At 49.3% G+C, this 27,051-nt stretch overlaps 2 protein-coding genes across 6 annotated transcripts in view; one reads left to right on the top strand and one right to left on the bottom strand.

Moving 5' to 3' along the window:
* The first annotated feature begins 468 nt into the window (after nucleotides 1–468).
* guca1aa (guanylate cyclase activator 1Aa) overlaps nucleotides 469–27,051 on the top strand; it is a 72,676-nt gene continuing 46,093 nt past the window's right edge. The window contains exons 1-4 of one of the 5 annotated variants that reach the window (XM_086010551.1): nucleotides 469–754; nucleotides 4,019–4,168; nucleotides 6,098–6,188; nucleotides 18,186–20,216. In XM_086010551.1, the coding sequence (XP_085866677.1) occupies nucleotides 470–754; nucleotides 4,019–4,168; nucleotides 6,098–6,188; nucleotides 18,186–18,262 (603 nt within the window). In that variant the 5' untranslated portion in view covers nucleotide 469 and the 3' untranslated portion in view covers nucleotides 18,263–20,216. Of the gene's footprint in view, nucleotides 755–4,018; nucleotides 4,169–6,097; nucleotides 6,189–6,324; nucleotides 6,738–8,271; nucleotides 9,664–18,185; nucleotides 20,217–27,051 lie in introns of those variants that run through there. The other 4 variants (XM_086010553.1, XM_086010549.1, XM_086010550.1 and 1 more) reach the window with 4 other exon arrangements.
* cimap1b (ciliary microtubule associated protein 1B) overlaps nucleotides 22,504–27,051 on the bottom strand; it is a 41,097-nt gene continuing 36,549 nt past the window's right edge. Inside the window, exon 6 of the mRNA XM_086010548.1 lies at nucleotides 22,504–22,671. Coding sequence (XP_085866674.1) covers nucleotides 22,582–22,671 — 90 coding nt within the window. The 3' untranslated portion in view covers nucleotides 22,504–22,581. The remainder of the gene's footprint in view (nucleotides 22,672–27,051) is intronic.

Below are 27,051 nucleotides of genomic sequence, written 5' to 3'. Positions count from 1 at the left end.
CTGACTCAACTGCTGGATTACCACGTCTGCTATGGCAGTTCACCCAGGTCCAAGTGTATCATACCAAAGAGAGCGCACGTACCCATTTAAACGCATGGAGAAGTATTGATATTTAAGAGTTAGGTAGATCTAACTAGGTCATGTTTTTAAAGCAAAGTGAATGAGTGTCAGTTCAAATGAGTGAGACTTGACTGGTCTGAGAAGGAGAGGAAATGAATGAAAGGGACAAAGAGATAATGACAGAGAAAGAGAGCATATGAAAGTCAGAGTGAGCTGTCGGGTAAATGCAGCTAATTAGCGATGTTTGCAGCATGCCCTTAAGTAACTGTACCTTGGGAATAATCCAGGCCTGCCTCCCGGTTAGACAGTATCTTTTTTTAAATAACTTGAGATCTTAAACCCATATCAGGGGAGATTAAAGCAGCTGATTAGCCAGAGCCAGGCTTAGACCTTAGTTAAATTGGCTCAGATGCTCAGAGGAGAGACAAACATACCTCAGCGTTTCCAAGAGTGTGTGTGCTCGTGTGAGAACCTCAGTTTAGCATCAACAGGTGTAATGGGAAACTCGCATGGCACCACTGTGGATGACCTGCAGGCTGTGGAGCTCCACCACTGGTACAAGAAGTTCATGACTGAGTGCCCGTCAGGACAGCTCACTCTACACGAGTTCAAACAGTTCTTCGGCCTTAAGGGATTGAGCCAGGAAGCCAACGCCTACATTGAACAAATGTTTAAGACTTTTGATATGAATAAGGTAAGGAAAGGGAAAATCAAATTATTTTAACCACTTTGTCGAATGGAAAGAGGTTTCAAGAAGTGCCTAATGGGGAGGGGCGCAATGAGGTGGGTAACAGAAAGAGGTGCGGTAAGATGGATGATGGAGAGAGGTGAGGTGAGATGTGTAACGGGGGCTATGTGAGAGGAGAGGGGTGCAGTGAGATGGGTGATGGAGAGGGAAGGGGTGAGATGGGAGAGGGATGGAGTGAGATGGGTGAGGGAGAGGGATGGAGTGAGATGGGAGAGGGATGGAGTGAGATGGGAGAGGGATGGGGTGAGATGGGTGAGGGAGAGGGATGGGGTGATGGAGAGGGATGGAGTGAGATGGGTGAGGGAGAGGGATGGGGTGAGATGGGTGAGGGAGAGGGATGGAGTGAGATGGGTGAGGGAGAGGGATGGAGTGAGATGGGAGAGGGATGGAGTGAGATGGGAGAGGGATGGCATGAGATAGGAGAGGGATGGAGTGAGATGGGAGAGGGATGGGGTGAGATGGGTGAGGGAGAGGGATGGGGTGAGGGAGAGGGATGGAGTGAGATGGGAGAGGGATGGAGTGAGATGGGAGAGGGATGGAGTGAGATGGGAGAGGGATGGCGTGAGATAGGAGAGGGATGGAGTGAGATGGGAGAGGGATGGGGTGAGATGGGTGAGGGAGAGGGATGGGGTGATGGAGAGGGATGGAGTGAGATGGGTGAGGGAGAGGGATGGGGTGAGATGGGTGAGGGAGAGGGATGGAGTGAGATGGGTGAGGGAGAGGGATGGAGTGAGATGGGAGAGGGATGGAGTGAGATGGGAGAGGGATGGCATGAGATAGGAGAGGGATGGAGTGAGATGGGAGAGGGATGGGGTGAGATGGGTGAGGGAGAGGGATGGGGTGAGGGAGAGGGATGGAGTGAGATGGGAGAGGGATGGAGTGAGATGGGAGAGGGATGGCGTGAGATAGGAGAGGGATGGAGTGAGATGGGAGAGGGATGGGGTGAGATGGGAGAGGGATGGGGTGAGGGAGAGGGATGGGGTGAGGGAGAGGGATGGGTGATGGAGAGGGATGGAGTGAGATGGGGTGATGGAGAGGGATGGGGTGAGGGAGAGGGATGGGTGATGGAGAGGGATGGAGTGAGATGGGGTGATGGAGAGGGATGGGGTGAGGGAGAGGGATGGGTGATGGAGAGGGATGGAGTGAGATGGGGTGATGGAGAGGGATGAGTGAGATGGGTGAGGGAGAGGGATGGGGTGAGATGGGTGAGGGAGAGGGATAGAGTGATGGAGAGGGATGGAGTGAGATGGGTGATGGAAAGGGATGGGGTGAGATGGGTGAGGGAGAGGGATGGGGTGAGATGGGCGAGGGAGAGGGATGGGGTGAGATGGGCGAGGGAGAGGGATAGAGTGATGGGTGATGGAGAGGGATGGGCTGAGATGGTTGAGGGAGAGGGATGGAGAATGATGGAGAGGTGTGCGGTGAGATGGCTATTAGAGAGGCATGGTGAGATGAATAATAGAGTGGCTCAGTGAGATTGGTAGTGAGATGTGTCATGTAGAGCAGGTCAGTGAGATAGATTTGAGATGGGGCACTGAGACGGATGCCTGGCGTAGTGAGATTAATCATCGTGAGGTAGGTAGCAGTGAGAGTCTCAATGAAGGAGAGTGAGCGGTGTAGTGAGGTGGGATGCAATCAGGTAGCTCACAGACCAGAAATTCACCATGAGGAATCGTATTGTTGAATTTGCATCTATTGTCAGTGTGCAAAAACACTTTATTACTGCATATGTCATTAAGGTATCTGCATTTATCTCACAGTCAACTTTTTTCAGAATTGCCCTCTGAACCTTGTAGAGAACTAACCAATGATCTGGGTAGTACACAGAGCAGAAACAGTTACAAATCACAGTTTAATGAGATTTCTTTCGAACTTTCTCAGATTAGATTTCCATATGCAAAAATGACCCATGGACTTCAGCATGTAGATAGTTTCCCTTCACTGGAAACTGGCCAGAAGAAGATTGATCTGTCAATCTCACTTGTCCTGTTTTTACTGAGAACCCCCAGGTAAAGCGTCAAAGTACACAATGTAGGACACCAAGTACAGGGCCAAAGGTCACAATGCAGGACACTAAGTCAACGGTTATGGCTTACAGTACATTGCACCAGGTACAGGATTGGGACCCACAGGTGCAGGAGCCAGGTTGAATGTCTCATCTCTGGCACAGGGATCATGAAGCCAGTTAGCTCAGCACACAGTAGGCATCATTCCTAGGACCTTTGTCATTCTATATGGTTCACCTCCACAGAGTGAGATGCAGTTGCAAACTCCCAAAACCATTTAGCGACTGAAGTAAAATACTGTTGGGTGGACGGGCAGTTGTGTATCTGAAGGCAGTACTGAGGAATTATATTTGGACTGCGCCAAGAGGCTGCATTAAGCAGTCCCTGATTTAGGGAGCATCCACAAACTCCGCCGAGACCCAGGTACAGCAGGGCTTCTGCAGGTGTTTCAGTGGCCTTGTTTTGGGCGTGCTGCCTCTGCCTGCCCCAAACGAGACCACTTATGTGGGCGGGAGGAGTCCTGGCAACTCCCCCCAGACTAGACGTTGAACACTGACATTTCTGGGGTCGTTGGGTGGGCTCTGAAGGTATTCCCCCACACCACCAATGGCCCATTACTGGAGACACTTTCCCCTTAACTTTGGCAGAGTCACTGTTGCGAATCGTGACCCCAGGGAATTTTTTTTATTCGTTCTTGGGAAGAGGCATCGCTGGCAAGGCCAGCATGTATTGCCCATCCCTAATTGCCCTTGAGAAGGTGGTGGTGAGCCGCCTTGAACGTGCAGTCCACATGGTGAAGTTACTCCCATAATGAGTATACTTCTTTGTTGCGATTTGGTACAACTGAGTGGCTTGCTAGGCCATTTCAGAGGGCAGTTAAGAGTCAATTACATTGCTGTGGGTCTGGAGTCACATATAGGCCAGACCAGGTAAGGACTGCAGATTTCCTTCCCTAAAGGACATTAGTGAACCAGATGGGTTTTTACGACAATCCAGTAGTTTCATGCTCACCATTACTGATACTAGCTTTTTTATTCTAGATTTTAATTAATTAACTGAATTTAAATTCCCCAGCTGCCGCGGTGGGATTTGAATTCATGTCTCCGGATCATTAGTCCAGGCCTCTGGATTACTAGTCCAGTAACATTACCACCATGCTACCATACCCGTAAATCTCTGACCAGTTTCTCTTTGCTGGTCACAGGATGGGTACATTGACTTCATGGAGTATGTGGCTGCCCTTAGCTTAGTCCTCCGAGGCAAGATGGAACAGAAACTGCGCTGGTACTTCAAGATCTATGACGCGGATGGCAACGGCTGCATTGACAGGCATGAACTGCTCCACATCATTAAGGTAAGAAGCCACTGGCATTTCTACAAAGCTTTTTTACAAGTGAACTTATTCCTGTATTAAGAGCACAGGAGGCTGTGAGAATGGCAGTCTCCTGCTCCTGTGATCTGAACCAATAAGTGGATTACATAGAATATACAGCACAGAAAGAGGCCATTCGGTTCAACTAGTCTGTGCTGGTGTTTATACTCCACACGAGTCTCCTCCTATTCCATCTGCCTTATCTCAGCCTTTCAGCATACCTTTCTATTCCCTTTTCTCTCATGTACTCATCTAGTTTCCTTTCAAAAGCATCTAAGCTATTCACCTCAATCACTGCCTGCTGTAGCGAGTTCCACATTCTAACCACTCTGAGAAAAGAAAATACTCCTTATTTCCCTATTGGATTTATTAGTAACTATCTTGTATTTATGGACCCTAGTTTCACCTTTGTTGCAATTGGTTCATATTTAGATGATTTTCTCTCTTCCAGGCTCTGTTCGTGGGACTCTATCAGAGCTAGAGGAGATGAGGATAAAAATAACCAGTGACAGTGGTGATCGGAAGAAATGTCTTTCCCCCATGAAGTAGGAGATGTGGTATTGTGTCAGCTTGGCTCAGTTGATTGCACTCTCACCTCTCAGTCAGAGGTTTTGGGTTCAAACCCCACTCCAGGACATGAGCCCATAATCTCGGCTGACACCCCATTGCAGCACTGAGGGAGCGCTGGATTGTCATGGGTGCTATTCTTGGGAGACATTAAAACTGAGGCCTTCTCTGCCTGATCAGCTGGACACTAATGATCCCATGACACTATTGGAAGAGAAACAGGGAGTTCTCCCAGTGTCCTGGCCAACATTCTTCCCTCAACCAACTGGCTGCTTGAGCTTGCTGGTGCAGAAAGAAGGGCTGTTACATTTGACAACAGTCACTACACTTGGGAAAAAGTAACTCATTGTGTGAAGCACTTTGAGATGTTTCGGCAATTGAAATGTGCTGTATGAATGGCAGGATTATATTATAGATTCCCAGGTAAAGCAGTTAATGCTGAGGCAAATGGCACCTTTAATAAACTAGATGAATATCTGGCTGGGAACAGGACTGAGGGTTATGTAGAGACAGAAATGATATGATTGTGTGTGAGTGTGATGGGTCCTGAGATACAGGAACCCTGTAAACATGCCAAGGAAGGGAACTGGTAAGAGATGGACAATGAGGGACATAGGTTAGATGGTTATATCTGGTTTACCTCTGAGGACCGGGAGACACTTTTCTTCAGGAGATGAAGTAGAGAGAGGAAAATACATGAGAAAGTAATTGTACGCAATCCATAAAAGGAGCTGTTTGGTGGGCTGAATGGCCCTTTCTCATTCCATGCTTGGTTATATCAATTAATGAGCATTAGAACCATTGAAGAGGATCTGAACTATGGAAATGGCTCATATGTAATGATTTCTTGAAGGATATACATCATATTGGTTGATTAACAAGAATCACAGAAATTACAGCACAGAAGGAGGCCATTCGGCCCATCATGCATGTAGCTGCCCACCCTAATCCCACTCCCTGCCCTTTCCCCATTTCCTTTCAGCTTCAAATCCATATCCAATCCCTTTGAGTGATGTTCCAGTCTCTACCTCAATACCCACTTGTGGTAAAACAATCCATATTCTAATTGCCCTCTGTGAGAAAACATTTCTTATAACTCTGCCCTTCATTCTTCCAGTGATAATCCATGGTCTGTGCCCCCTTGTTACGACTTTCCAACCAGTGAGAGTGATCTTTCACCCTCTCAAAACATTTCTTGAAACTCTCGAGTAGACCCCTCCCCGCACACACCCTCCTTAACCTTCTGTTTCAGTGAATAAAGCTTCAATTTTCAAGCCTTTTTCCAAACTACAATCTCTCGCTGCTGGTATCTGTTGGTCACTGAATACCATCTCTGTCCCTCAGGCTATCCGTGCCATTAATGGCTGTCAGCAAGACATGTCAGCGGAGGAATTCACAAACCAAGTCTTTGACAATATTGATATCAATGGAGATGGTGAGTAGTTTTTTTTTCAGCCTTTTCTGACCGTGTCCTCTCCTGAATTTATGTGCTTCTTGCTTGGGCACAACTCCACAAGCACTGATTGTCCTTCTCGCCCAAGTGTCATTTTTTCATGTGTGATCCTGAACAGTGACTGCCGGCATGGTTATTTGACTGCTAGAGGCATTGCAGCAAGCCTGATCCTGTACTCACCTGGCAGCAGTACTCGGACACCTCCAGCAGGTGTGGCTGGACGGTGATCAGGAGTACAAGGTAAATCATGCTTGACTAATCTACTGGAATTTTTTGAGGATGTAACTGGTAAAATTGATAAGGGAGAACCAGTGGATGTGGTGTATTTGGACTTTCAGAAGGCTTTCGTTAATGTCCCGCATAAGAGATTAGCGTGTAAAGTTAAAGCACATGGGATTGGGGTTAAGGTACTGACTTGGATAGAGAACTGGTTGGCAGACAGGAAGCAAAGAGTTGGAATAAACGGGCCTTTTTCCGAGTGGCAGGCAGTGACTAGTGGGGTGCCGCAGGGATCGGTGCTAGGACCCCAGCTATTCACAATATATATTAATGATCTAGACGAGGGAACTTGATGTAATATCTCCAAGTTTGCAGACGACACAAAGCTGGGTGGGCGTGTGTGCTGTGAGGAGGATGCCGAGAAACTCCAGTATGATTTGGACAGGTTGGGTGATTGAGCAGATGCATGGCAGATGCAGTATAATGTGGATAAATGCGAAGTTATCCACTTTGGTGGCAAAAACAGGAAGGCAGATTATTATCTGAACGGCAATAGATTGGGAGAAGGGGAAGTGCAATGAGACCTGGGTGTCCTTGTGCACCAGTCGCTGAAGGTAAGCATGCAGGTGCAGCAGGCGGTTAAGAAGGCAAATTGGCCTTCATAGCGAGAGGATTCGAGTACAAGAGCAAGGATGTCTTGCTGCAGTTATACAGGGCCTTGGTGAGACCACACCTTAAGTATTGTGTGCAGTTTTGGTCGCCTTATCTGAGGAATGATGTTCTTGCCATGGAGGGAGTGCAGCGAAGATTCACCAGACTGATACCTGGGATGGCAGGAATGACGTATGAGGAGAGATTGGGTCGATTGGGCTTATATTCGCTGGAGTTTAGAAGAATGAGAGGGGATCTCATTGAAACTTATAAAATTCTAACAGGACTAGACAGATTAGATGCAGGAAGGATGTTCCCGATGGCAGGGGAGTCCAGAACCAGGGGTCACAGTCTAAGGATAAGGGGTAAGCCATTTAGGATAGAAATGAGGAGGAATTTCTTCACCCAGAGAGTGGTGAACCTGTGGAATTCTCTACCACAGAAGGCCGTAGAGGCCAATTCATTAAATATATTCAAGAAGAAGTTGGATATATTTCTTAAGGCTAAAGGGATCAAGGGATATGGGGAGAAAGCAGGGACAGGGTACTGAATTTGGATGATCAGCCATGATCTCATTAAATGGCGGAGCAGGCTCGAGGGGCCGAATGGCCTACTCCTGCTCCTATCTTCTATGTTTCTATGAGTGGGAACCAGGACACTGACACCAATTCCAGCACCCCTATCCAACTCCAGAGACTTGAGCACAAACATCTAGGCTGACATTCTGGGCAGCACTGAGGAAGTGCTGCACCCTCTGAGGTGCTGTCTTTCAGATGAGACGTTAAATCAAGGCCCCGCCTGCTCTCTCAGATGAACGTAAAAGATCCCATGGCACTATTTCAAAGCAGAGCAAGGGAGTTATCCCCAGTGTCCTGGCCAATATTTGTCCCTCAATCAACATCACTAAACAAAAGCAGATTATCTTGTCATTATTACATTGCTCTTTGTGGAAACTTGCTGTGCACAAATTGGCTGCCACATTTCCAACACTACAACAGTGACTACACTTCAAAAGTACTTCATTGGCTATAAAGCGCTTTGGGACATCCTAAGGTCGCTATAAGAGGCGCTATATAAATGCAAATCTTTCTTTCTTATTGACAAAGTTAAATCACGTGTTTCCTACCAGCTTGTCTACACCTTCCATTATCTGCAGACCTGAATGATTTTCCCTTTGGCTGTGTTTTGTTTACAGGGGAACTTTCTCTTGAAGAGTTTGTTGAAGGAGCCAAGAAAGACAGTGTGTTTTGTGAGGTGATGATGAATAGTCTCGACCTCACTCACATTGTTGCAATGATTCATAACCGAAGATGCAGTATAAAATAGAGGAGACGGACAGTACACCCAGAAACTATAACCTGGGTACCAAGACAAAAACACACACAAAGTACCACAGAATTACATCTGAACCTCACTCTTAAATACACAATTGGACTTAGAATAAAAACTACTGACTCCAGCACTGGTGAAACGATTATTCTTCAGAATTGAAAATCATTCTGTTAACCTAATGCTTGCTTTCCAACTGGAAGGAAGAGCCAGAGTACCATTGACCAGAAACTTAACTGGACCAGCCACATAAATACTGTGGCAACAAGAGCAGGTCAGAGGCTGGGAATTCTGCGGCGAGTGTCTCACCTCCTGACTCCCCAAAGACTTTCCACCATTTACAAGGCACAAGTCAGGAGTGTGATGAAATACTCTCCACTTGCCTGGCTGAGTGCAGCTCCAACAACACTCAAGAAGCTCGACACCATCCAAGACAAAGCAGCCCGCTTGATTGGCACCCCATCCACCACCTTAAACATTTACCCCCTCCACCACTGGCGTACCGTGGCTGCAGTGTGTACCATCTACAAGATACACTGCAGCAACTCGCCAAGGCTTCTACGGCAGCACCTCCCAATCCCGCGACCTCTTCCACCTAGAAGGACAAGGGCAGCAGGCGCATGGGAACACCACCACCTCCAAGTTCCCCTTCAAGTCACACACCATCCTGACTTGGAAATATATCACCGTTCCTTCATCGTCGCTGGGTCAAAATCCTGGAACTCCCTCCCTAACAGCACTGTGGGAGTACTTTCTCCACACGGACTGCAGCGGTTCAAGAAGTCAGCTCACCATCACCTTCTCATGGGCAATTATGGCCTTGCCAGCGATGCCCACATCCCATGAACTAATAAAAAAAAGCTTGCTTTGTGACAAACACTGAGGAGGGAACCTCGCAGGGTGGCCTCATTTGCGAGCCAAGGGTCTGCTGGCTGACAGTTAGAAGCAGTGGCTCCATCCTTGACCACCAGTAATAAGATGGGATGAGAGGTCATACAATGTGATGAAATATTCCATTCATCACTGCCTGTGACTGTGGTTGGTTTCAGGTTTCAGTTCCCTTACCTCAGTTCCGTCTCCTCACCATTGTATTGTATATTGTAATGTATTGTGTGTAGGGCTCCGCCCATACCTGGCCCCTATGTAAGCAAGCTCAGTCTGGCCTCATATCCAGTACTGCAGACCTCCAGATGGAAGATACCTCTCTCCACTGCGTGTCACCTTCTAAGTTAATAAAAGCCTTGTTTTGTTTCGCTAACATCGAGTCTCGGAATTATTGAGGCACATCAATTTTATTAACTTATTTTTCAACACAATGGATCAACTCCTAAAACCCGAACGTTTGGATTTGGACCAGCATGCTTCGGACGCATCGGCACGCTTCGGACACTGGTTTATGTGTATGGAATTCTTCCTGGACAATTCCGCAGCCGTCAAAGACGCTACGGACGCTGCGAGTATGAAACTCGGAATTCTGCGGAATTGGGTAAGCCACCGGGTTTACCCCCTCATCCAAGACGCCGACACGTACCTGGCCGCCTGTGACATCTTAAAGGCGCATTACCAGCAACCTACGAATGAGGTGTATGCTAGGCATCTGCTCGCTACTCGCGCACAGCAACCCGGGGAATCGGTGGAGGAGTTCCTAGGCACCCTGAAAATGCTTGGCAAAGACTGCAAGTGCCAAGATGTAAAAGCCGCAGTGTACACTGACGAGCTTGTTCGCGATGCCTTTATCACAGGCCTCAGCTCCACTTACATCCGGCAGAGACTGCTGGAAAAAACGGGATTGGACCTGAAACAGGCTGCGGACACCGCGCGATCCCTGGATGTGGCCCAGAGAAACTCGGACGCCTACTCTTCAGCCCGCGCCGTCCACGCCGCCACGTGTGCACCAAGGGCGCCGCCATCTTGGAAGGCATCTTCCCCGCCCGGCAGCCCGACACCGTCGGGGCCCCGCTCTCCCCCCAGAAGCCCTACGACAGCCGCGACGCGTCGGGGACCCAACTGCTACTTCTGCGGGCAGCCAAAGCACACCAGAAACCTGTGCCCGGCGAAAGGCACCACCTGCTTTAAGTGCGGTAAGAAGGGGCACTTCGGGAAGGTGTGCAGAGGGAACCCCGCCGGAAAACCCGCCACTGCCGCGTGTGCGCCGTGGGAGCGGCCATCTTGGACGCCATCTTGCCCGACCTCATGGGGTCCGCCATCTCATGAGCAGACAGCGTGGACGCCATCTTGTCTCGATCAGGGCCCTACAGTGGCATCGGTCACAGTGGACCAGACCAGGCCGCACCCGCTATCCAAATCAATGGTGGACATCGAGGTAAACGGGTGCCGGGTTAAATGTTTAATTGACAGTGGAAGCACGGAGAGTTTTATCCACCCTGAACTGGCACAACAACTCTCCCTAAAGGTGGTCCCTACTCAGGGTACCATCTCTATGGCTGATAAAACCCAGACATCGACCATTCTGGGTTACTGCACGGTACAATTGTCCATTAACGGAACTGTATACGATAATTTTAAAGTATTAATCATGAAGAATCTATGTGCGAGCGTGATCTTGGGCCTGGATTTCCAGTGCAACCACCAAAGCATCACGCTCAAGTACGGTGGGTCCCAGCCGCCCCTCACAGTGTGCGGTCTGGCTACCCTGAAGGTAAAGCCGCCTTCGCTATTCGCGAACCTTACCCCTAACTGCCGGCCAATAGCGACCAAAAGCAGGAGGTACAGCTGGGAGGACAGGCGGTTTATCGCGACCGAGGTAGACAGGCTCCTGAAAGAGCGCATTATTGAACGCAGCAACAGCCCGTGGCGCGCCCAAGTGGTAGTGGTAAGGGGTAGCGAGAAGAAACGGATGGTGATCGACTATAGCCAAACGATCAACAGGTACACCCAACTAGACGCCTACCCGCTACCCCGCATATCTGAAATGGTGAACCAAATCGCCCAATACCGGGTGTTCTCCACCATCGACCTCAAGTCAGCATACCACCAGCTCCCTATCAGACCAGAGGACCGCCCGTACACCGCCTTCGAGGCGTTCGGACGCCTCTACCAATTCCTCAGAGCCCCCTTTGGGGTGACGAATGGGGTCTCGGTCTTCCAGAGGGAGATGGACCGCATGGTCGATGACCACCACTTGCAGGCAACCTTCCCCTACCTCGACAACGTCACCATCTGCGGTCACAACCAGCAGGATCACGACTCGAACCTCGAGAGGTTCCTGAAAACCGCACAAAAACTCAACCTCACCTACAACGAGGACAAGTGCGTTTTCAACACCACGCGTCTCTGCATACTAGGCAGCGTGGTGGAGAATGGGGAAATCGGACCAGACCCCGACCGATTGCGCCCCCTACGGGAGCTGCCCCTGCCCAACACTCCCAAAGCCCTGAAAAGGTGCCTGGGGTTATTTTCTTATTACTCCCAATGGGTCCCCAACTACTCCGACAAAGCCCGCCCCCTCTTGAAAGCATCCTCTTTTCCGCTCTCTGCTGAGGCCCACGCCGCCTTCAAAAGCACTAAGCAGGATATTGAGCGGGCCATGCTACAGGCAGTGGACGAGAACACTCCCTTTCAAGTGGAAAGTGATGCGTCTGACTTTGCCTTGGCGGCCACCCTCAACCAGGCGGGGCGGCCCGCAGCTTTCTTCTCGAGGACCCTCCAAGGGCCCGAGATCAGACACTCCTCCGTAGAAAAGGAGGCCCAAGCCATCGTGGAGGCAGTGCGCCACTGGCGCCACTACCTAGCCGGCAAACGCTTCACCCTACTTACCGACCAGCGGTCGGTAGCGTTTATGTTCAATAATAAACAGAGGGGGAAGATTAAAAATGATAAGATTCTTAGGTGGCGGATCGAGCTCTCCACCTTCGAGTATGACATCATTTACCGGCCAGGGGCCCTTAACGAATCCCCTGACGCCCTCTCACGAGGGATGTGTGCCAGCGCCACCGGGGATCGGCTACAGACCCTCCACAACAACCTCTGCCACCCAGGGGTCACGCGGCTGTTCCACTTCATAAAGTCCCGTAACTTACCCTACTCGATTGAGGAAGTTCGGTCTCTGACCAGGAACTGCCGCACTTGCGCTGAGTGCAAGCCTCGGTTCTACCACCCAGATAGAGCCCACTTAATCAAAGCTACACGGCCCTTTGAGCGGCTCAGCTTAGATTTCAAGGGCCCCCTCCCGTCAGTCGACCGCAATGTTTACTTCCTGAACATTGTGGACGAATACTCCCGTTTCCCATTTGCCTTCCCCTGCCCAGACATGACCAGCGCCACGGTCATTAAATGCCTCAACAGCCTGTTCTGCCTGTTCGGTATGCCGAGCTACATCCATACGGATAGGGGGGCGTCCTTCATGAGTGAAGAGCTACGCCAGTACATGCTGTCCAGGGGGATCGCCACGAGCCGTACCACCAGCTACAACCCCCGGGGTAACGGTCAAGTGGAGCGAGAGAACGGGACAGTATGGAAAGCAGTCACTCTAGCTCTAAGGACCAAGGGCCTCCCTATCTCCCGCTGGCAGGAAGTCCTCTCAGATGTGCTCCATTCGATACGGTCGCTATTGTGTACTGCCACTAATGCCACGCCTCATGAACGAATGTTTGTCTTTCCCCGGAAATCCACCTCAGGCGTATCCATGCCGTCATGGCTCTCCACCCCAGGTCCGGTATTCGTGCGAAGGCATGTGAGGGGCCACAAGACGGACCCTCTCGTGGAGCCAGTGCACCTACTCCACGCCAACCCCCAATACGCGTATGTCCGGCACGCCGACGGAAGGGAGGACACCGTGTCCATAAAAGACGTCGCCCCAGCCGGTAACGACAACAACCACGGCAATAGCAACAACAACGATCACAGCAACTCTTACCCACCCACTAGTCTTTCATCACCCCCGGAAGAACATCGACCAACGGCACCCCCACCAACTACCCCTTCAACAACCCTGGCGGCACCCCCGGCAGAGACCCAGGAGGCCACCCGCGACACCACAACAGCCACGTCGGTCGCAGAGGACTATCAAACCCCCGAGCAGACTAAATCTATAGAAGGGGTGAATGTGATGAAATATTCCATTCATCACTGCCTGTGACTGTGGTTGGTTTCAGGTTTCAGTTCCCTTACCTCAGTTCCGTCTCCTCACCATTGTATTGTATATTGTAATGTATTGTGTGTAGGGCTCCGCCCATACCTGGCCCCTATGTAAGCAAGCTCAGCCTGGCCTCATATCCAGTACTGCAGACCTCCAGATGGAAGATACCTCTCTCCACTGCGTGCCACCTTCTAAGTTAATAAAAGCCTTGCTTTGTTTCGCTAACATTGAGTCTCGGAATTATTGAGGCACATCACTTGACCACCAGTAATAAGATGGGATGAGAGGTCATTCTGGGATTAGGGCTCAGACAGTGCAGTTGAAACAGTTTCAATAATCGTGGTTGTCATATATAATGCTTCAGCCCTACACTGTCCTGCACCAATCACCACTGTGGACACATTGATTGTAAAACTTTTTAATGACTAACTTGACAGCACAGCAACACCACCCCTAAAACTAGGCATGCTCCAGTTTGGAGAGTGAGGGAGGGGCTCTTATATTCAGTAGCTCACTCAGCTTCACAGAGCACTGCATGTGGCTCATTTCTGTAAAGTGAAGGATCTGATGTATAAGATTTATTATGTAAAAAAAATCATAGTTTATGTAATTCAAATGTTTTTATTCATTCTGATGGTGTGGATGAATTTTAATGACATTTAATGAATGTATTAACACCACTGCAATTAATCTACAAATCCGATTCACCGACACATTCAGGTTTGTGTTCATCTGTGTACATAGTTATGCTCTGAGTATAGTTAAAGTAATGTTCACTGTCTGCTTTCTTACTGTACCCTGTGCTTCAAGCCATGTTGAAGGGAAATCAGGATTTTAAAAACTTGGAAATGTTTGATTTTATTTTTGACCCTGTAAAATGCTGGAAATCAGTGAGTTGTACAAGGCCAACACACCCCTCATAAAATCATCAACACAGGCTTCTTAATGGCACTCAGCTGTTGTAAAACTCCCTCAGTTTGTGTGACCAACTCCCTCAGTTTGTGTGACCGACTCCCCCAGTTTGTGTGACCGACTCCTCAGTTTCTGTGACCGACTCCCTCAGTTTGTGTGACCGACTCCCCCAGTTTGTGTGACCGACTCCTCAGTTTCTGTGACCGACTCCCTCAGTTTCTGTGACCAACTCCCTCAGTTTGTGTGACCAACTCCCTCAGTTTGTGTGACCGACTCCCCCAGTTTGTGTGACCGACTCCTCAGTTTCTGTGACCGACTCCCTCAGTTTGTGTGACCGACTCCCTCAGTTTGTGTGACCGACTCCTCAGTTTCTGTGACCGACTCCCTCAGTTTCTGTGACCGACTCCCTCAGTTTCTGTGACTGACTCCCTCAGTATGTGACCGACTCCCTCAGTTTGTGTGACCGACTCCCTCAGTTTGTGTGACCGACTCCCTCAGTTTGTGTGACCGACTCCCTCAGTTTGTGTGACCGACTCCCTCAGTTTGTGTGACCGACTCCCTCAGTTTGTGTGATCGACTCCCTCAGTTTCTGTGACCGACTCCCTCAGTTTGTGTGACCGACTCCCTCAGTTTGTGTGACCGACTCCCTCAGTTTGTGTGACCGACTCCCTCAGTATGTGACCGACTCCCCCAGTTTGTGTGACCGACTCCCTCAGTATGTGACCGACTCCCCAAGTTTGTGTGACTGACTCCCTCAGTATGTGACTGACTCCCTCAGTTTGTGTTACCGACTCCCTCAGTTTGTGTGACCGACTCCCTCAGTTTGTGTTACCGACTCCCTCAGTTTGTGACCGACTCCCTCAGTTTGTGACCGACTCCCTCAGTTTGTGTGACCGACTCCCTCAGTTTGTGTGACCGACTCCCTCAGTTTGTGACCGACTCCCTGTTTCTGTGACCGACTCCCTCAGTTTGTGACCGACTCCCTCAGTTTGTGTGACCGACTCCCTCAGTATGTGACCGACTCCCTCAGTTTCTGTGACCGACTCCCTCAGTTTGTGTGACCGACTCCCTCAGTTTGTGTGACCGACTCCCTCAGTATGTGACCGACTCCCTTAGTTTGTGTGACCGACTCCCTCAGTTTGTGTGACCGACTCCCTCAGTATGTGACCGACTCCCTCAGTTTGTGTGACCGACTCCCTCAGTATGTGACCGACTCCCTCAGTTTGTGTGACCGACTCCCTCAGTTTGTGTGACCGACTCCCTCAGTTTGTGTTACCGACTCCCTCAGTTTGTGACCGACTCCCTCAGTATGTGACCGACTCCCTCAGTTTCTGTGACCGACTCCCTCAGTATGTGACCGACTCCCTCAGTTTCTGTGACCGACTCCCTCAGTATGTGACCGACTCCCTCAGTTTGTGTGACCGACTCCCCCAGTTTGTGTGACCGACTCCCTCAGTATGTGACCGACTCCCTTAGTATGTGACTGACTCCCTCAGTTTGTGTTACCGACTCCCCCAGTTTGTGTGACCGACTCCCTCAGTATGTGACCGACTCCCTCAGTATGTGACTGACTCCCTCAGTATGTGACCGACTCCCTCAGTTTGTGACCGACTCCCTCAGTTTGTGTTACCGACTCCCTCAGTTTGTGACCGACTCCCTCAGTTTGTGTGACCGACTCCCTCAGTTTGTGTTACCGACTCCCTCAGTTTGTGACCGATTCCCTCAGTTTGTGTGACCGACTCCCTCAGTTTCTGTGACCGACTCCCTCAGTTTGTGACCGACTCGGTTTCTGTGACCGACTCCCTCAGTTTGTGTTACCGACTCCCTCAGTTTGTGACCGACTCCCTCAGTTTGTGACCGACTCCCTCAGTATGTGACCGACTCCCTCAGTATGTGACCGACTCCCTCAGTATGTGACCGACTCCCTCAGTTTGTGTTACCGACTCCCTCAGTTTGTGACCGACTCCCTCAGTATGTGACCGACTCCCTCAGTATGTGACCGACTCCCTCAGTTTGTGACCGACTCCCTCAGTATGTGACCGACTCCCTCAGTTTGTGTGACCGACTCCCTCAGTATGTGACCGACTCCCTCAGTTTGTGTGACCGACTCCCTCAGTTTGTGTGACCGACTCCCTCAGTTTCTGTGACCGACTCCCTCAGTTTGTGTGACCGACTCCCTCAGTTTCTGTGACCGACTCCCTCAGTTTATGTGACTGACTCCCTCAGTTTGTGTGACCGACTCCCTCAGTTTGTGTGACCGACTCCCTCAGTATGTGACCGACTCCCTCAGTATGTGACCGACTCCCTCAGTTTGTGTGACCGACTCCCTCAGTTTGTGTGACCGACTCCCTCAGTTTGTGTGACTGACTCCCTCAGTATGTGACCGACTCCCTCAGTTTGTGTGACTGACTCCCTCAGTTTCTGTGACCGACTCCCTCAGTTTATGTGACCACACCTTTTTTATGTGCCTTTGGAGGATTTAGAGGAGGGACATCTGTAAGATACTCTGCTGTGCAGTTCTGCCTACTATCGGCTGAAAATTCAGTAGCCTTAGCGCCTCATTTGAGGCGCTAGAGGGCCTTGCGCCGGAGTTATGGCCAGTAGTGAAATTCCCTGGGGCCCTAAATCGGCGTTGCTCCGGTAGCGCTGCGCCGGCACCGATGACGTCATCGGTGTGCGCAGCGTCCCGGTTGCCGTGGTAACCCGCCCGAACTCCGAAATTGAGTTGCGGCCGCCTCGCCCGTGGCAGCCGCAACCAGCGTTTTGTCAGAGGTGCCTTACTGCAGTTAGCGCCGGCGCATTAAAGGCCCCGCGGCGGCCAGACGCTTTCCCGCCGGCCGCCTGCCCGCAGCTCCCTCCCCGGACTTCTCTCCCCCCCCCCCCCCCCCCGGAACAGATGCAAGCCCGGCACTTGTCCGAGGTGCCGGGCTCATTTTTAAGCAGATTTGCGCGGGCCGCGGCCGGGTGCAGGCAGCTCCTCCTTAACGGAAGGAGGAGGCCTGCACTTCCCCAGCCTGCCGCACCGCATCGGGTGCCGCAGCGCCGGAATTGCGGCGCGAAACGGCAGTTAGCGCCCTTTTCCAGGCGCTAAGACCCTTCAGTAGCGCCGGCAGCCGTTTGGGCGCGGCGCCACTGAATTTTTGGCGCGCGCAGGGGACTTAGCGCCGGCACTAATTTCCGGCGCTAAAGCCCTGGCTAAGCCAAAACCCAATTTCTAGGCCCATATATTTAAATATAACATCCTGTGAGGGAAATCATTGTCATGGTCGATCGGGAGAATCCCAGAGGAAATTCCCAGTGAGAGTTCCAATAAACGGTCTCTACCCGAACCCCTGGCCTGTCTTCTCTTTCAGATGTTGACAGACCTGCTGTGGTATTTGCATTTGGTACTTAGACCATGGGCTGATGAAAAGCAAGGCATGGACTAAAAGGGAAGAAGAACAATACAACCAACCCAAGAAAACCCAAGAGGTAGCGAGGGCTCTGCTGAACTAAAATAGCAAAGTGCAACAGGGTCAGCAGCAAAGGTCACATCCTGAGCCATACACTTGCGCTACTGTGCCTCCCGTCGGTCCCCCACACTCCCCCCACTCTGAGAGGAAAGATAGCAGAATATTCCAACCTGGAGACCATTGTGTTTGATCAGCCATGTACGAAAACATATCTGGAGAGAGAAACCGAGTTAATGTTTCAGGATCGGCCTGAAATGTTAACTATTTCTCTCTCCACAGATGCTGCCTGTATTTCTAGTATTTTCTGTTTTATTTCAGATTTCAAAACATGTCGTCGTGCTTCGGAGTCCAGCCTTAGGGATCCTCGTGAACATAGGGTATTTGCTGCAGTTTAACAGACTAAAACCAAGTAGCCCACCACCACAGAAGTGGTAAGCTTGCTGCCATTTATGCAGCCATCATTAGGGCCAGGTTAATGGGAGTGCGAGTCAGAGAATCAATGGTATATGAACTGAGTGGAAACAATCCCAGCCTCCATTGACAGGTCTACCCCTCTATGTCCTACTAATGAGCCAAGCTGGCTCGTCAAACATCAGTTCACGGGAGTACTGCAGACACACTTGGCTCAGCAATCAATGAAAGAAGAACTTGCATTTATATAGCACCTTTCACAACCTCAGCCAATGAAGTACTTTTGAAGTGTAGTCACGGTTGTTGATTCGTACGTCTGTCACAAAGGGTCGATTCAGTTCCAATCTTCCATCATCAGTTGTACATCATCGTGAACCCAACTCAATTCCAAAAAGACCCCACTTTCCTCTCCCCCCGTGCTCTTCCATCGGTCAATGGAAATAAAAATCAGGAGACGTGTAAAATGAGCTGCCAATTTTATATTGTTACACAACAACAACAACTTGTATTTATATAGCGCCTTTAACGTAGTAAAACGTCCCAAGGTGCTTCACAGGAGTATTAAAAGACAAAAAATTTGACACCGAGCCACATAAGGAGAAATTAGGGCAGGTGACCAAAAGCTTGGTCAAAGAGGTAGGTTTTAAGGACCATCTTAAAGGAGGAAAGAGAGGTAGCGAGGCGGAGACGTTTAGGCAGGGAATTCTAGAGCTTAGGGCCTAGGAAACAGAAGGCACGGCCACCGATGGTTGAGCGATTATAATCAGGATGCTCAAGAGGGCAGAATTTGAAAGAGTGTATAATCAGTGGTGGGGGGTAGTGGTGCCCGTGTACAGTTCAGTATTTAATCAGGAGTGGGGGCTGGGTGGATTGCATTTGTGCATTTTAAAAGAATCGAGGGAAGAGATAACAGAGGCACTATTACACACATTTAATAATGTTACAAAAAGGTGTAGTGCCAGAAGACTAGCGGATAGCTAACATTATACCTATATTTAAGAAATGTAAGAAGTCACACAACACCAGGTTATAGTCCAACAGTTTTATTTGAAATCACAAGCTTTCGGAGCGCTGCTCCTTTGTCAGGTGAAGTGGAGAGATGCCTATAGACACAGATTATATAGTCAGAGAATAATGCCAGATGATTACAGGTAATCTTTCTAACTGCCATTTATCACACCTCGGCAAAGAGATAATCACAGCAATCAAAGGTGTGAATGGTGTCCAAACAGGTCAGTCAGGAAAACATTACATCAAAGAACAATGAGGTGGGGTCACAAGGGGTCAAATGTTGCTGATGCTGGGGTCTGTATGAAAAACAAAAAACATTTTCTTTGCTGGAAATCACAGCAGGTCCGGTCGCATCTGTGTAGAGAGAACAAGCCAACGACGACTCGAGTCTGGATGACCCTACGTCAGGTGGGGTTACATGTAGCGTGACATGAACCCAAGATCCCAGTTGAGGACGGCCTTAATTGAATTATTTGAAGAGGTAACAGAGAGAGTAATGTAGTAGGTGTAATATATATAGATTTCCAAAAGGCCTTCAAAAAGGTCTAACAAATAAGATCAGAGCATGCAGAATCAGGGGACAAGTGGAAGAATGGATAGCTAGTTCATGGCAAGACAGAAAGTAGGGGTAAAGGGTCGCTATTCAGTGGCAGAAGATGGGAAGTGGGGACCCAGGAGTGGATGTGTGCCTATGTACAGTTGTGTTTAATCAGGAGTGGGGGTGCCCATTTACAGCTCAGAATTTAATGTGGAATAAGCTATCATTGAAGAATATTGAAGCAGATAGTGGAGTTGAGAGAGTATTAACCGTGTATCTGAGGAGAGAAGGGACTGAGGGATGTGTTTAAAAGGTGGGGTTGAGGGAAATGTTACAGAGGTGGATAGATGGGGTTGCGAGTTATGGTGCAAAGGTGGGTAGTGTTGAGGGATAAGGTGTAAAAGTGGATAGGTGGGGTTGGGGGATATAATAAGGAAGTGGATAGGTGGGGTTGGGGGATATAATAAGGAAGTGGATAGGTGGGGTTGGGGGATATAATAAGGAAGTGGATAGGTGGGGTTGGGGGATATAATAAGGAAGTGGATAGTTAAGATTGAGAAACAATGGCCTAAAATTTGCGGACAGCGATCATTGCTGACCTCGCAATCTCTGCTTTAGCTTTCTCGATGTTAAACTGATTGTAGAAGGGATCCCCAGCATAGAGCAGCAGTAAGGTCATCAAGCTGTATAAGCAACCTGTCCCATTGAAGAATTCTCACAGACAGCAAAGCAGGGAGTATCAATTCACTTTTTTTAAACTTTACAGAGCGCGAAATAAAGATTGGGACATACACATGAGGTTAAAGTAAAAGCTGAAATATCAAACAAATTTTAATTTTTTTAAAATTATTTTAAAAATCTAGTAATTTTCTATCATAATGGAGAAATTTGACATTTCACAAATATAAAATTGGTTTTTCAGGGCCTTTTGTTCAGCAGTCAATATGCTGTTAAAACTCCAGTTACACCTATTCCAATAAGGCTTAACTTTGTATGGGGTGTTTAACAGCAATATTACAATGGAAAAGCTTAAGTTTTCGTCAGTTCAACTGATTTCAATGATTGCCGGCTATGGGGAGTTCCACAGCGCAACCTGGGGAGGAGCAGGGAATGACTGACCACAACTTCCGGATTTCCATGTTTATCTGCGCATGCGCTAAATCCTTGTTACGGTCAGATTCAGAGGGATAATGATGACGAACGCTGTCGGTTCGCCGTCATTACCACCGCAAAATCCATGCCAATGGGTTTCTTGGGCCTAATGATCTTGTCCTGTTAATACCATCTCAATTTTCAAACATATTTTTCATATTTTTATTTCATACAACATGTACAGACAGATATTATGTATATTTTTATTCTGAGTTTTTTATGCACAAAATTAAACTGTAATTGCATTTCTCTTACTATAACTTTCTCCCTGCTTTTCTCCCACTCTCTTAAAAAGATTGACATTCCCCCCGCCCCTATCTTTATTGTACATCCCCTGAATCATGAACCATTCCCTTTCACCAGTGATGCATCTCAGGCAATTATACCTTTAATACACATCACTATGGAGCAGCTTGGCTAGTTGCGTCACTACATTCTCAATGGTAAATATTGTAAAGTACCATCAGTTTGAACATTTCATCACCCCTCCACGCAAGTAGTCGAGCCCCACACATTGAGGTAAAGTAATATACCTTCCATTGTGCATCCCCTCCAACCTCCATAATGGGGGGGGACCCTCTAACCTCCATTGGGGCGATCCCCTCCAACCTCCATAATGGGGGGGGGCCCTCTAACCTCCATTGGGGCGATCCCCTCTAACCTCCATAATGGGGGGGGGCCCTCTCACCTCCATTGGGGCGATCCCCTCTAACCTCCATAATGGGGGGGCCCTCTAACCTCCATTGGGGCGATCCCCTCTAACCTCCATAATGGGGGGGGGGCCCTCTAACCTCCATAATGGGGGGGGGCCCTCTAACCTCCATTGGGGCGATCCCCTCCAACCTCCATTGGGGCGATCCCCTCCAACCTCCATTGGGGCGATCCCCTCCAACCTCCATTGGGGCGATTTTCTCTCAGCTGGTGGTTTGGCTCAGCTGATGTGGCCCAAAATTGCAGTGAATATTTATCTCCTTTGGTAACACAGCCAAAAATAAATGGGGGTGTGTGAGGGAGAAATAGAAAAGAGCACAAAAACCTGCTCCCACACCGCCCCCCTCCCAATACCACCTTCACTGTTGAGTCAGTGAGTCTGAACTGAATTTCATTTTGGCACCATGTCCTAGACTGCTGGGGAAACACCCTACTTCCTCTGGGGGTGTCTTTATTACAGCCTCCAGGACAAGTCCCCAGCGGCCAATGCAAAATAACAAATTGAGACATTATTGCAGAGAAATCACTTGTGTGTTCCCTCTCCACGGTGAAAAGGTTTAAAAGTTGCAGTGCTGCTGGTCATGCGGCGTGGGAAAGGGTCATAGAATTCCTTGCCGTGTCTGACAGATGAGAAGTCGCAATAGATCATAGCTGCACCACCGCTTAGATTGCTGTCTTGACCTTGCCCGCCTCCCGCACAGTGTTTATTTTGGGTTAAATTTCAACACCAAGCTCCTAATACAGAGAATTACCAGGTTTTGCATCATACACAAGATAAAAAGGAATCAAATGTTTAAATGAAAGATTTTTTTTTAAAGTACAATTGACATTTCAGTAATTCAGGGCTGTAAGATTGTGCTAGGGGATTGGGGCTGGTTGTGTTGTTGGCTCTTAGTCTGAGGGAGTCACAATAAGGGGTGCGAGGTACTCGGAGTGGTGGATTCCAAAGGTGTACTTGGGGTAGGTTTTTTGCAGGTTCACCTGGGAAGAAATCACAAAGGGTTAAACTGCTAAGTCGCTTCATGTGACATTCAGTGATGCAACACAATTAATTTCATGCATCTCTCTCGAATTCAGACTGTACTTAAAACAACTTCCTCCTAAATGGTGGGGAACTGAAAGCAGGGAGGCCTCATTGTTCAATCGCTGATCTCAAGTTAGGAAACAGCTGCTCACTACAATGGGCCTCGGGAGGGCCCTGGGCTAGGGAAGGGCCAAATCTGCTGGGGGTCCCCACATTCCTGATGTGATCTGCTGACCCATACTTCAAATGTATGGAGGTGTGAGCTGTGGCCAAGGACATGAGGTGATGCCTCGTGATCACATAGCTTGCAGACACTCGAGGGTAGAAATTGGGATACGTTGTGCCCGTTCTTCAGAGAACGGGAACAAAGGAGACTAATTTATCAGTGGGACATCCCACGCCCAATCTGCGCAGGCCTTGGGCCCATTGTTAAAGTCGTGGGGCCCATTATTTTAGATGTTCCAGGTGGATGCCTAAAACAGCCACATAGGGACCTTTAATATGTTAATTAGGGGCCAAACCTCCAAGTCAACAGTCCTGCCAATCGCCTCCCACCCCCGTTACCCAGCTGCCAAGGAATAAACTAGTCAATGGTCATAGGAACAGAAGGACGCCATTCAGACCCTTGAACCTGTTCCGCCATTCAAATCAGATCATGGTTGATCTGTACCTCAACTCCATTTAGCCGCCTTGGTTCTGTATTCTTTAATACCCTTACTGAACATCGGTGAATTGGTCCCCACAATCCGACAAGTAAATTCATAAACCGAGCTCAAAGAGTTACATTTTCTGTGATGGGGAAATGCCAACATCGAGTCCGGGACTGTAGGGCAGTAAATTTGTTCTCGCCAACAGCGTATGTGTAGTGTATGTACCCGTCTATCTTTAAGGGAACTATTGAATGTAACCGTTCACCTTTAAGGGAACTACTTTAGGTGTGGCACTATTTGTTTGGCTTCTGTATACTGTAATACCGATAGTGACCACACCAGTATATAAGTGTTGTAGCAGGATTGCTGGGGCAGATTCGCCCGGACCTTCGAATAGTAAAGACCCGTTTGTTGTTATTTCTGAAGTCTGTGTATTTATTAACTGCACAACCCACAGACTTTACAGTGGCGACGAGTCCGATCGTACCCTGCGGCAAGATTACCAAAGCAAGAAGAGCGTCGAAGAGAGGCAACCGCCCTCGTCGTGCTGCTGGAAGAAAACACGAGGCTGCAGCAGGAGAAAGGTGGAAGACTTTAGCAACAAAAGCTTCCGTCTGCAACAGGCACTGACTACCCTTCTACCACGGTGCGGAGTGAGCCGATCAGCAGGGAACAAGGCGGCCGAAGAGATTGTGAGTAGGGGAAGGTGTAGAGAATATCCGGAGGATAAGGGCAGAGCACTCGACCTCGGTCGAGGGGGAGCTGTGCCGGCCAAAAGTCGGGTCCAACGGCGTCGGGTGACAGCCGGACCGTGATCGGCGGGAAAAATCCAGGCAGCGACCGCAGCCACGAAGCGCTGAGCCTGCGAGTAGGCGCGGGAGGAGAAACCCAGCCGCAGCCAGGGAGGGAAACACCGGTCTGCGAGAGGGCTGGGGAGGCGAACGGGAACCGTGCGGGTGAGAGCCGGGTGCGGAGAGAGAGACTGTGAGGAGCCAGTCCAGCGGCTGAGCTGTTCTCCACCAACGGGGTACTCAGAGCCGGCAAAACCGAACGTGCGGGAGAGACACAGCCGAAAACGGGGTGAGAGACTGCGCGAGAGCCAGTCCAGCGGCTGAACTGTTCTCCACCAACGGGGTACCCAGGGCCGGTAGCACCGAACGTGTGGGTGAGAGAGCGACAGAGCCGGGTACGGAGAGAGAGACTGCGCGAGAGCCAGTCCAGCGGCTGAACTGTCCTCCGTTAACGGGGTGTACCCAGCGCCGGTAGAGCCGTGCGGGCGGGAGGAAAAGACATAGCCGAGTAAGGGGAGCTGTGCGGAAGCCAGCCAGCGGCTGAACCTGTCCGCTGTGGGGGAAGCGTACCCCTTCCACCGGGAAGAAACGCGGGAAGCCGCCATTAGGCGGAGAAGACGCCAGAAGCGGGAAACCGCCATTGAAGTGGGCGGGGCGAGAAAGGAAGAGCGGGAAACCGCCATTTTCGCGGGAAAACCGCCATCTTGATTGACATACCGCCATTGAAGTGGGCGGGGAGAGAAGGAAAGAGCGGGAAACCGCCGATTTCGCGGGAAAACCACCATCTTAGAAACAAACAAATAAATAAGAATACTTAAAGAAATACTGGTGCTGCTCCCAAGGGAAGAAAAATGCCTAAGCGAGGGAATATTAACGACTTTAATTCTGAAATAGAAGACTGGGCCACGTACGTGGAACGCATAGAGATCTATTGCGAAGCCAACAAAATAGAGGAAGACGACAAGGCGATAACATTGCTAAACTCAATGGGGGCAAAAACATACGGGCTCTTGAAGCATCTAATAGCACCAAATAAACCAGCGGATCAGACCTTCGAAGAGATTGTGGCTGTGCTGAAGGACCACTTGAACCCCACACCGCTGATGCTGGCTGAACGATTCAAATTCTACGCAAGAACGCAGAAGAAAGACGAAAGCAATGCGGAATACTTGGTCGAACTGCGTAGGCTAGCGAAATACTGCCAGTTCGGAGGGAATCTGACAGAAGCGCTGCGGGACAAGTTCGTATGCGGATTGTCCAAAGAAGGGACGCAGAAGCGACTACTGGAAGAGAACGACCTCACACTGGACAGGGCTGTCCTTATAGCTGCATCGCACGAAGCCGCAGCGAAAGGAACGGCGGAAATGCAACTAAAGGCGGCGGCACTCGGGGTGGACCAAATTACTTCAAGCACAACAAAATGCTACCGTTGTGGGAAGACAACGCATGACCAGAATCAATGCTGGTTTAAGAACCAAGAGTGTAGGAAATGTGGCAAACTGGGTCACATCGCGAAGGTATGCCGGTCCGGGAAAAAGACCAATAATCAAAGGAAGCCACCACAAGAAAAGTACAAGGTACACAAGGTGGCTGAGAAGAGTTCAGACGAACAGAATTCAGACTCAGACCCAAACAACCAGGAGCTGGGTAGGCTGAGAATCCACAATGTGGGTAAAGAAACGGATCTACAGGCCATCTGGGTCATACTAAAAATAGCTGGAGTCCAAGTAAGAATGGAGCTGGACACTGGATCAGCTCTATCAGTCATCAACCGAAGGGACTACCACCGGCTATTCTCTCACATACCTTTAAGAAATACCAAGTTCGTATTACAGACATACACGGGGCATAACGTATACCCCGTGGGGAAAATAAGAGTCAAGGTGAGAGATAGGGGTAAAGAACACCCAAGAATGAACTTATACGTATTACCTGAGGGAGGACCACCACTTCTAGGGCGGGAGTGGATTAAGGAAATAGACATGGAATGGCATTACCTAAAAGCCATAATGAGGGAGGACTCGGTGCAAGCTATTAGCTCAGATTCTGAAATGGATGATGATAAGACCAAGTCGAATATGGAAGACAAGGCTAAAAGGGACTTGCCGACGATGGAAAAGAAAACGAAGACATGCAGAAGGACTTATGGTACCAAGAAGAATAAAGCTGCAGAGCAGAACTCCAGGCTGACAGAGAATTCTGAGCCTGTTCAAGCAAAGGATTCATCCATGACGGAAGAACACCGAGCTCGGACGCAAACTTATGTCAAAGTACGACAACAATTGGAACAGTTGAGTGACCGTCTCGTACAAGAGATGAAAAATATGGAAAGGTTCTGGGACACCGAATGGGAGAACCTGGAAAGACTACAGAGACAGCTAGCTCAAGCAGAGAGCGACCATAGAGCCATCGTGGTCAAATACCAATCACATTCCCCTGATGCTGTTCAGGAACTAGAATATTTACAGAATGAACCAAAGGAAGAGGAATCTTCAGGGAGCCAGGATTTTATTCCAGTTCTTCTCTACGACTCCTTACAAGCAGAGTGTGAGAAGTTGAAAGAACAGTATGAACAGGCCCAGGCTACAATTCTGGAGGGGGTTAACTCGGCAGCCTCCGAAAAGCTAGTTTCAGTAGAAGCATATGAACAACTAAAGGTTGAACGTGAACAAGAAGTCCAAAGGCTGCAGGAAATTCTTGATGAGCTCAAGGCCAAGACAGACTCATCGGTAGGAGCTCCATCCATAGATGAGAAATTAGAGGTGAAATTCATGGCAGAGCATGAAAGACAGGATGTCCAAGAACTTATAAAAACATTGAAGGACACCCAAGACAAATATGAGGCGGCAATGACCGAGGTTCAACAACTTGAAGAACAGATTCAACTGGGAATCCT

Source organism: Somniosus microcephalus, chromosome 17 (genome assembly GCF_052327205.1).
Source record: "Somniosus microcephalus isolate GS21.2 chromosome 17, FLI_Smic_1.0, whole genome shotgun sequence".
Classification (NCBI taxonomy): domain Eukaryota; kingdom Metazoa; phylum Chordata; class Chondrichthyes; order Squaliformes; family Somniosidae; genus Somniosus; species Somniosus microcephalus.
This window is presented reverse-complemented; position numbering and strand designations above follow the sequence as displayed.